Source organism: Juglans microcarpa x Juglans regia, chromosome 8D (genome assembly GCF_004785595.1).
Source record: "Juglans microcarpa x Juglans regia isolate MS1-56 chromosome 8D, Jm3101_v1.0, whole genome shotgun sequence".
In the NCBI taxonomy this organism is placed as follows: Eukaryota; Viridiplantae; Streptophyta; class Magnoliopsida; order Fagales; family Juglandaceae; genus Juglans; species Juglans microcarpa x Juglans regia.
This window is the reverse complement of record NC_054608.1, coordinates 503,086-514,234: the sequence shown is the minus strand read 5'-3', so window position 1 is coordinate 514,234 and position 11,149 is coordinate 503,086. Positions and strand designations below refer to the sequence as shown.

At 36.8% G+C, this 11,149-nt stretch overlaps 2 protein-coding genes across 3 annotated transcripts; one reads left to right on the top strand and one right to left on the bottom strand.

Moving 5' to 3' along the window:
- Window positions 1-1,578: 1,578 nt before the first annotated feature.
- On the top strand, window positions 1,579-2,111 carry LOC121242890. The gene has a single exon (XM_041140892.1). The coding sequence runs from the start codon at window positions 1,742-1,744 to the stop codon at window positions 1,880-1,882; it is 141 nt and encodes a 46-aa protein (XP_040996826.1). The 5' UTR covers window positions 1,579-1,741; the 3' UTR covers window positions 1,883-2,111.
- Window positions 2,112-6,232: 4,121 nt separating this feature from the next.
- LOC121242848 (SUPPRESSOR OF GAMMA RESPONSE 1) lies at window positions 6,233-11,149 on the bottom strand. Of its 2 annotated transcripts, none has more exons than XM_041140836.1 (6): window positions 10,870-11,149; window positions 9,746-9,887; window positions 8,011-8,197; window positions 7,444-7,946; window positions 6,659-7,030; window positions 6,233-6,550 (listed from the first exon to the last, which is right to left on the bottom strand). In XM_041140836.1, exons 1-6 carry the CDS (start codon window positions 10,875-10,877, stop codon window positions 6,494-6,496), a joined length of 1,269 nt encoding a protein of 422 aa, XP_040996770.1. In that variant the 5' UTR covers window positions 10,878-11,149; the 3' UTR covers window positions 6,233-6,493. The 2 variants fall into 2 exon arrangements, with proteins under 2 accessions (XP_040996770.1, XP_040996769.1); XM_041140835.1 differs by having other exon boundaries at window positions 6,659-7,060; window positions 10,870-11,148.

Genomic DNA, 11,149 nt, shown 5'->3' with positions numbered 1-11,149 from the left:
CATTCTGTAAAAACAATAAACAAAAAGGGTTTCCTACATATGCAGTAGCCAGGCATGCTTATGCCCCTTAACCAAAGAAAATTACACCAGTTTATGGAAATTTTGTGTTCGTATACTTGAGTGTGTGGTTCGATCATTTAGTCAACTTAATCATAAAGGACTCAAATTCTGACAGACTTAAGCATATCATGATCTAATAAACTCAGGGGCTTGAAAGATGAAATCAATCTTAGAAAGCAATATATCCTATAACTCAGAATCTACAAGACAACTAAGATCATGTGTATGTATAATTAAGTTAACAAACACTACATATAGCATCTTAAAATCTTGTCTACTCTTTAAAAAAGGATGGAAGAGCAAACACTGGGGAGCGCCTAATTCTATTTGACAGCTTAAATCTGTTCAAAGAGAGCATAGAAAACATAACTCTTTTTTTTCCCAATCAGAACAAGGATTAATGGAAGTTTGTGTCCTGATCAGTGAAACGGGTGGAACACGAGACAAAGCAAGTGGGTGTTTGCTTGGATATTAGTTAAGTTGGATTTAACAGTATATAGTAATAGATCTGCGAAGCGAGCTTGTTGAAAATTAATATTACTGGTTTGGTCAGATTTTACCATATTGTTAAACCCTAGACCCTGGAAAACAAGTCGGAGAGAAAGACACAAAAGTTAAGCATTGCTTGCCTGAAACTTCAGTGCAGCCCGATTTAAACGCAAGCATTCACACGTACAGGTATACTTACCACGCTTAATTCTGCTTGATATAACTATAAGAGAGCTTCCCAATCTCACAAGAAAACATGAAAATGCAACTTCGGTAAAAAGCTACAAGCTCTACTCATAAATATCTAATAAATAATTGGATGAAGCTCAAAATTATTAATGAATAATTCAATCTTTTTCATTGGCATGATGTGTGTGCAGCCAAAATATCTAACACTAGTTACGAAGACGTCAATCGCACCACAACCATAATTCTTATGTAAACACTTCCAATATGCTATCATATCCGGAATATGGTTCCAAAACAATATTATCCCAAAGCCACTAAAACGATATTTTGTAGTAGAAACCTTGTCAAAAGCCTACTTCTTTGACCTCATATTAGTTTTTAAAATTTTCTGGAAACGGTTAACATCATTCTTATGCTGGATTCAACTGAGCCACGCCTACCCTACTGCCATTTTAGGGGGATCCAACAAAAAGAAGTAAAGATAATCAACAAAGAGAAGCACTGAAAAAGGATAAGGTTTTTTCTTTATCAAGAACAACAAAACATAATGCAGAAATTGAAGGCGGCTAATAGACTAAAGAAATTCGGGGCCTATTGAACCAAAATGGCCGACCCATTTTGCTGATGGGTAATGCCTCCTACACTAACTAGGATATGGAGTGTGACATAGCAAGGAGAGAGAGAGAGAGAGAGAGAGAGAGAGAGAGAAGGGGGTCTTGTTGGGATTGTTTTGTATTTTCCTTGGTGTTGGGGTATGGATTCTCAAGTGGGGTTGGGGCCCATTTGGCATTGTCTAGTGGGTTTGGGGGCACTGCACGCCCTTTCATGCCCCATCGTTGGCTCTTTACTCGACCAACATGAGCCAAGACCACCTCTCCCACACTATATAAGAACACCTTCCTGCACTTTCAGACCAACACACAGCAAAGTTGTTGCTCACTCTCAAAACAAAAACGAAGAAAGAACTCCTCTGCGTTCAAAGAGAGACAGAAAAATCTAAGAGATGAAGATGAGCAGTGCGACCATTGGAGGGTCCAAGAGAAGGCTATCTACTAGAGGACTTGGAGGGGTCCTCAGAGAGCAGAGGGCTAAGCTATACATTATCAGGAGATGTGTAGTTATGCTCCTTTGTTGGCATGATTGAAGTCCCCAGTCGGAAGGGCCACAAAGCTGACGAATTTTCTTTCTTCTTCTTCTTTTTCCTTCTTTTCTTCTATGGTGGAGTGTAAATAGCAGCGGCGGATATTATGGGGAAGTTCAGCAAATTTTGTATCAGTTTGGCCTCAAGTGCTAGATGTACATCAGATAACATGAAAGAAGCTTAGATATTATATTTCAAGCAATATAGTTTGTGATGTTCTTTATTCTTTTCACCCTTCTTATTCTGTGCTTTCCCCTATATTTAGTATGGCAGATTAACAATGCGCTCACATGATCAATAGGAATATGGCCTCAAATTTGGTAGATCTGCTCTTGAAGAGTTTTTATTTTTTTCATTTCGACTGTGATTATGCCTAGACCATGCCACTTTTATGCAAGATTTGACCACTAAGAGTCTAAGACATCGTAGGATCCTTAATGCTTCCCTCAAAGATCAAAGCAAACTTATTTTTCTTAATGACCATGGCCTTAAACTTGAAAGTTCTGCTCTTGAAATGTTTTTCTTCTTTTTATTGTTTCATTTAGACTGTGACTTTGCCTGGCCTATACCATGCCACTCATATGTAAGATTTGACCACTAAGCCGTCATAGGATCCCTAAATCCAAAAGCTCAAAGCAACTTATTCTTGGAGTTCTCTTTTTTCTCTTTATCCCACACTTCATAATTTGTTTGAATCTTCTAAGAATTGTTCAGATTCGCAAAAGGAGTTCAGTTAAAAGTATTACCAACTGAACTCATAATCATAGAATGATTTTACCAGTCATCAGGACTGACAGAAACAGAGAAATTGTTCAGATCCGCGTTAGTGAAGGTTTTGTTGGGGGGACAATACTCACCTAATTGAAAGTTGTCCATGTCCTGTTCTTTATTTATAGGGGTTGAGAACTCTACTACTTCCATGTGGAGATAAGGTATTTTCTACTGGTATCTTGTTAAGAAGTTTTAACACTAAAAATGCTGGGCATTAACCTTTACTAATGCCAATGAGTATCTCAATTCTATCTTCAAAGCTAAGAAAAAAGCAAACTAGAAGGAAAGATTTCTGTTCAAGGGTCACAACCATTTATGATTAGATAAGTGATGTAGGTCCATTAATCATTTGAAGTGAGGTCTAGGTGTGATAATTGTACAACTCAAACTGCTCAAATGTAAAATCAAACTGTTTGTTTGCCTTTCTCTGCTACTGTTTGAAAGACTAGTCCAAAAAACGCTTAGACAAAGGAAAAGTATTATAGTTACTTAGAGCACTTTGACGTTGTATTCTAAGTATACTTAATGACAAAATTCCATCTAAAAGTGACCACTGACCATCCTATATATATATATATAGCTCTTTCAACTTCTTTTTCATTTCTCCAAGCTACCAAGAAGAAGTTGCAAGAAACACAAACCTGGTCCAATTAGAGACAGACCGTTGGCCAATCACTATCATAAGCTTATCTTCGATCTTCTTGTCTTCAACCAGACAACATTAACTCATTTTCATATCAGCTAGGCACTGTGGTCCAGTCTTAAGGCGATCATTATTTAAAAAAAAGTGAAAAGAAAAGAAAAGAGGAGTATGCATCTAAACACGCACCTTTGGTTGAGAGGGACAGCTTGTTAACCTTAGTGGTCAAAACTCAATTTGTGGGGCGGTTGAATTATTGCCTGGACCCACATTCCCGTGCGCCACGTGTACGGTCGAGATGGGCCTACATGCAAAGTATTCCCCTTTGTTTGTTCCTGCTCTTTCGGCCATGCACAGATGATAAATCATCCATGGGGAAGTGGGTGATGGAAACGGCACGTACTTTTGATTGTGGGTGAAAAAGTTGCAGCAGCAGCTCTGCGAGTCCAAAACTGAAACACAGAGGTGCCGTAGGTGGCAATCTCTAAATGAGGGGTCCTTTCTCAGCGTGTGATCACACGTTTCATCAAGGATTTTTCTCTTCTAAAGGAGTAGTGTACAGAAATCTCAGATAGTTTGTATCTGCCTTCGGTTCAGTCATTTATTACACAGTTCAAGTGATATTTTTATATTTTATTGATAAAACTGTCTAATAACTAGTCAATATCTTATCTTTAGCGTTTCCTTATTTTTAGATTAGAAATAGAAATGATGGGAAGGTGGAAAAGAGAAAAGGAGGCGAATGGTCAAAAAGGCAGCCTTATCATGCCCACGTGCGCTTCCTAATCCACAACCCCACCACATCGGTCAGATTCAATATCAGTCCAAACATGTGGCCCCCCACCTGACACATCCCTCTGCCCTCCAATAATGTACAGCATGAATGCTTCCTTCTCCTTCTCCTAACACCATCCACCTCACTGTTGAATATTGATTGGGAAAACTCAACATAAAGTCGCTACTTTTTTCAAACACAACAACATGCATGGGCGACCATAAGAACTTCTTTCTTCACTTAAAATATTACTTTACTTAGGCTTATCATTTCATTTCCCCTTTTAACATAATTCTCATAAACCATGCTATGCTGAAATGGGATAATTTTAAATAAAAGTTAAAAATTAAATAAAATATTAGTTTTTAATATTATTATTATTTTATAATTTAAAAAAGTTATATTATTTATTATATTTTATATAAAAATTTAGAAAAATTATAACGATAAAATAAGATGAAATATTTTCACTATCCAAATGACACCTTAATATTATCTAAGTTTATTTTTTTAATTGCAGAATTGATTTACACATCTCCTAATGAATGGGAGGATGATTTCATTAAGTATGTAATTTTAATAGATAGTATAAGATAGATAATGTTCTTGTAGGATTGGTGGTGTTTCAAACCCCCAACAACAGGACACGTGTTATCATATGTTGATAGAGAAAAGTGAAGAGTTCAGATAAGATAACTACAATCATTGTTATTTTGTTCTAAAACTTCAAACCAAAACATTAGTATGGTATCGGCATAAACTTTGAAAAATAAGAAGTCTAAGAATCATAATGTCATACAGCCTGTCAACCTTGGCAGTAACTATTAACACCCTTCTTTTTGTAATCAAGGATTCCCCTAAATCGTGCAAAGAAATACCGGCGTAGTTTGGTAAATAATGCGAGTCATTCACCACAAGAGAGGAGAAGATATTTGCTGAGTTCAGTGAGTTATGATTAGATTCATTGTTTGTGCCTGAATTCAATCGCATTTTAGTTGGAGCCAAACTGGCCAGGGTGTTGAGGTTCTTTTGTCTGTTCTTTAGTTGCATCATGGCATCCTTAGAAAGACCATGGCCTTACTACTCGACCCTTTTAGAAATACCATGGCCCCGGCTATGGTGCTGTTGCCATGGAACAAAGAACTTGAACCAGAACTTTTATGGCTTATACAACTAAAAGGGTACCCTACAGTGCTTACAATTTCCTAGCAAAGCAGTAAGGGCACTCTCATGCAACATGCTGCCAGGCTGCCAAGAAGGCCCCGATTTGCTGGTTACCAAGGACGGGTCTTCATCTTGGTTCCCCACAGGCAATCATGCTGCCCATGAACAATACACAAAGCACAGCACCCACGACCTCTGATAGACTGATAATCTGGCGAGCTATGGTGCCCTCTCAAGTCATTGTCAATACCAACTCGTTTGGCCTGCACTGCCTCGTATGTCCATAGACAGTACTGTTTCAAATATCCGAAATCCAAGCTGTGCTGCTCATTGACTCATGCATGCTAATGTTTACTTCACTGTCAGAGTCAACACGCTTCAAGGTGGTCCACACAGACTAGAGAAATTTATCGAGCCCAAGAAAGAGGAAATAGTCAGCCGAACTTGGACAAAAATGTCTGTCGAGCAAGCTTAGGAGTCTAGGCCCGATAATAGACATCTAACATTCAGGTGGGCTGCCCCTACGACCTAAAATCCTTTCCTAACTCCAAATTTCCAATTCATCCCTCCCAAAACAAAAGAACATGACACAACCATCAATTCTCGTGCAAGTAAAACTCACACTAACAATGGTCCTTAAGAGTAATCAAACCATAATTTTGATCTGTACTGAAACATTTGTAGGTTTGGCAAGTGTGATAGAGATAAAAAAATTCTCATCTCATTTTATCTGATCATTACAATTTTTTTAAATTTTCATACAAAATATAATAATCAATTCTAATATTTTCAAATCTCAAAACAATAACAATATTAAAAAAGAATATTTTAAACTTTTATTTAAAACTAAAAATTCTCATCTCACTATCCAAAACGGTAGTCTCGCAACCATAGATTCAAAACCCTAGAAAAAACTATATTTTGAAAACTACTATAATCAAGCCTTGGAGCTAAATTTGAGAATAAAAGGAATCCAGATAAAACCACTGCAACTTTTATACGGTTTAAACAGAACAAGCATACCATACATTGATCCTATCTCAAACACAGGTGTAATTACAACGCGGGTTATATGACAGTAACTTCGGCCCCATGAATTACAACTCCATTTTTCCAACCAAAAACCATACTTCGCCCATGAAAAAGATATACACTCCAACTTCTAAGCAAAGAATTATACTCCCATCAAAAATATGTTTAAGGTGAAGTGTTCACAAAAAGTGGCCACAAAATTACAGCAAGATCGAAAATGCCCAAAGCATACTCAGTCAATCACCCTGCTCCCACCCCAAGCTAGAAAACTTTCTTGCGATCCAAATTCCTACAAAACCATTTCAAAAAAGCATTGACATCAAATTATGAGTAATCAAACATCATAATTTGACTATTTCAACAGAAAGCAAACGAGATGGCAGTGGAGACAACATACAAGCTGGCTCAGTCGAAATTCTGGAGGTGTATCAAGTTCTATGTTAGCTGGATCGAGAGCAAGATTTTGGCACTCCTCTAGATCCTTCTTTAAATCCTCCGGTCCTAATTGAGCATAATCAGCTAGACGGGGCTTGCTCTTCCCTGCTCCATTCAAATTTCCATCCCTATTTGGAGACTGGCTCTGAAGTAGATCATCACAAAGAGACAGCCCTTCCACAAGTTGTTGAGAATTCAAAAGATTCTGTGACTCACTGTCCCACCATTTTGGATCTTCCTCAGCATAAACATCATTATTATCCACCACTTCACCGGCATGATTTTCTATCTTGTTTTGATCATCATAATCAGGCTTTTCATGTTCAGGTTGAACCTCATTTTCAATGCAAACAGTCTCAGCATGCTTCAATGAAATATTTTTTTTATAAGTAAATGTTTCAATGAAAAATTAAACATGGGAAACCAAGTAAACATCAGTACCTTGTTTTACATAGGCATTTGTGTTAAAATGCAAAAAGGTAAATATTTTCAACAACAAATTTATACTAGAAGTTTGGTTGTGATCAATCGGTACATTATCTCAATTCTTCCAGAAAGAATCTTTTTTTAATTGCAGGTAAGGGGCCCAAAGTATAACTAAGATAGGTATCCATTGATTGAACACTAAAACAACTCTGAAGAAATTGCAGAAAACAAGAAGCAGCATATTTTCATGAATCATAACAAAAAGCAAATGTAAGTTCCATGCTGCTAGGAGAGGGAGAGAGTGAACGGGGGGTGTTCTACCTGGGCATCAGGAACAGCACAAGTAACAGGAATATTCAGCCCAAGGTCATAATCTGAACAACGCCTTTCAGCACGAGGAGGGTCAGGAGTCGTGGACTTGGGTGTGACAGGATCCACTTTTCCTATCATCGACTCAGTGCTTTCAGGGAAATCTTGGTCAGTTTTATCACCCTGCTTGACTTGCTGCTGTTGTTGATAAAATATTTTAGAGATAACATACTCCCCATCCTTTTCATCTTCGCCAGTTCCCAAGTGATATTGATGCATAACCCAGTTAGTTTTATCAGGTTTACCTCCTCTGACCATGCTCATGTACAGAACCATAATTTTCTTACACCCTCTTTGAACCCCATCCAAGATCACTGGTTTGGTCTTACCAGTCTTGTGCCAGCGGACATCACCAAAATCATCACCATGAATCTTTCTACGCTTTCGGGTTCCTGTATTGTAGGCCTTGATCGCTCTATGAAAAAAATGACATACACTTCCATCTTGCTTGACACCTAATACATTTAAAAAAATTATAGACAATTAAGTAGAAAACCAAGCAAAAATCAACCCACTGACCTGGTAAATTCTGAGGGTGGGTATAACAGATTCCATCATCTTCTTCAACAGTTGGGATAAACTCATCAATAAAAGGATGGGGCTTTACATCCCTGACTCCACCTTTTGCAAGTAAGTGCCAGATGATCTCTTGATCAGATGGATCAAACTTCACACCTCTAGGTAATCCAGGCCACTCTTGAACAACCTAAAAACAAACAGAATTCAAATTAAACAACAATCCTGCCTATATTGGAAAGTGTTGAAAATAATGGGACCCAAATGAAATTCAGGTTGGGACAATCAAGTTGTATTCACGATAACCCACAGTGACCAGTCAACAACAAGAAATTTCTCAGATGAAAGCAGCAGGAGAATGCCATGGGCACATAACAACTAAGCCAAACTTTTGGAAGCGAAAATGGAAAGACTATAATATCAGCACATACACAGGACAAATCTTGCAACTTCTATCAACTTGCTATAATTGTCGGGTCGATGTTGGTCCAAGTTACTTAAGCTATGAGCATAACACTAGAAGGATGCACTTTATAGTCCACTGGCATACTGTACTAGTCGTAGACTTGCGTAATGTTTGGGGATCATTTAGTTATTAAAAGAAAGAGTAATTCTACATACAACTATGAAATGCGTAAATGCCGCGTAATCGCTTTGAAAAAGAGTGGGGTCCACTATTAACAAATTTATTTTTTATTTTTTTTTATGTAGGTCCATGTTTTAGTCACTTTTTTCAAAGCGATTACACGGCTGTTACACAATTCACGGTTGCAAATATCTTTTCTCTAAAAGAAAACTAATATATGTAGTAGCTTAATGAAGACAAAATTATGAGTGATCAATACAGGAACCGACCCTTACAACATTTATAGAAAGAAGATGGGAGAGAAATGACAGATTGACATGGATGAAAAATCATTAAATTCAAATGCATGTTTTGTTAGATAATGTAATAGCAAACTGGAAACATTTAGGACACATTAGAAATATTAAGAGAATGTCAGGAGAAGCACCAACCTCAAATCTACAAGAAATTACAAGCAAAGCAAATGTGAAACTAGTTCTCCACACCTATACCTTGTGCATAGTTTGTAGATTGATAAACAGTACACACTTACCCTGTATGTGGTTATCTGCCCAATTTCTATAGTTTAATGTGCAAAAGGTAAATGTTAAAAACAAATCTGCAAACGCACTTCAAATTCATATGTTACATATCAGTCCTATAGTTTTCTTTCTAGTCATTTTCTGAAGTGCTAACAAAACAGGCAAATACCACATAGTATTACTTCAATTGATTTGTAAACTTTCACCAACTAGACCTCAAAACTTTTATGGAACTTCAGGATCATCAAGCAATATTTCATTATCAATTATATTGCTGCATCCTAATCAGCCTGCATAATTAGATTGGAATTAGTTTCTAACATATGAGTAGGTGAATTAAGCAAAAGAAAGCTTGTGACACATGAAAAAAAAATGTTGAAAAAGAAACAATGTTAACAATCCCTGTAAACAGCAGTAGGCACAGCATTCAACTAAATTGTTATACTCTCAACAAAACTGTAAAATAACATTAAATAAATAGGATATCGCTTTCAGCCTGCATCGATATCGTATGACCCATTCACATGCACTGCAATTACCAAGAACTAACTCCTAAAACTAACATCTTCTAGGAATTATTGATTAGAACCGATAATAACATTAAATCACAAGAAAAAAATAGAGATTATACATCACTGTTGTCAATTGTAAACTGGCAATTGGGACAAGCTCTTGCAGGGTTACTCTTCCATGCAATTCTTTCAGGATGACAAGTTCCAGATGCACTCTTGATTTTTGTGGCGATTCTATTACTGTCTATCAACCATGATGGTCTTCATACATAACACAAGTTAGTTAAATAAAATCATGACTTATTTTTAATCATAAAACTAGAAAATCTAAAAAATACTCAATGTGTCTTTGAATCCAGATCAATGTGAGATCAGCAATCCCTCAAGTCTACTTTGAAAGCACAATGAAGATAATAGTAGAGAAATAATCAATGGCAAAAGGGAAAGATCAAGAAGAAATAACATCAATGAAAAAGAATGCCATTTTGTAACATTACCGGTTTCTGTCCACGTGTTATCATCACTGTAACTAACAAACTATCCTTCTAAAAATAAGGGGCATAACACAAAATACTGAAAGCACAAACTTTGTGATCAAAATGTGAACTCAGAACACAGGCGACATGACAGTAAGAAGTAAATAAAAATACGAAAATAAACAAAAGTGCTCAGGTAATGAGAATGATCATGAAGAAAGATAGGCAACAACAATAACGTATGTTACATGGAAATATCTAGGCACAAATGATTATAATTTTTTTTTTTCCCAACCTCCGATGTTTTTTTCTTTCTTCTTTTTTCTCTAGTCGGTAGTCCCTAAACTTACCCCCAAAAAGGATATCTGATAGTCAGCCAGATATATTCATATGAGAAGGTAAAAAAGGAGAAAATAGCATAGATTGAAATCAAATACCCACATCTAAAAAATCGCACTTGTCCCTGGAGCCAAAGATAACATCATTCCTATCTGTAGCTACTACAAGCAAATTGATATTAGAAACAAAAACCACCGTCGAGAGAAAAAGTTTAAATGTCCTGAATACTACTGAATAGTGCCAAACATAACATCCCTGTAGGAATAACAAGTAAAACTAGGTAACTCCGACAAGGAAAGAAATAAAAGTATGAGATTCAACCTTTGGAGACTCAATGTCACTCTTGTTAATATTTATTTATGAAGTTCAGAGTGCGAGAGAGAGAGTAAGTTAGAGAGAGAGAGAGAGAGAGAGAGAGAGAGAGATACCCAGCCATGGGAGGGGGGAGGGGAGTGGTGGTGGTGAATCGAGCAAGTAAAAGAGATTCAAAGACGATAGATTTCGCTCTTCTCCGCCTCCTGACGACGAAAACTCCAACTTCTTCTGTAAATATAAATAGAGAGACTCGCCTTCCATTTTCGTTACATACGTATATATATTTTCCCAAGTTTTCTACAAAAAAATCTGGATTTTGAAATTTGAATTTAAACCATTTTTATTAAATAAATAAAAAAAAATAACAGTGAAGAAGGGGGAGAATGGTGGAAA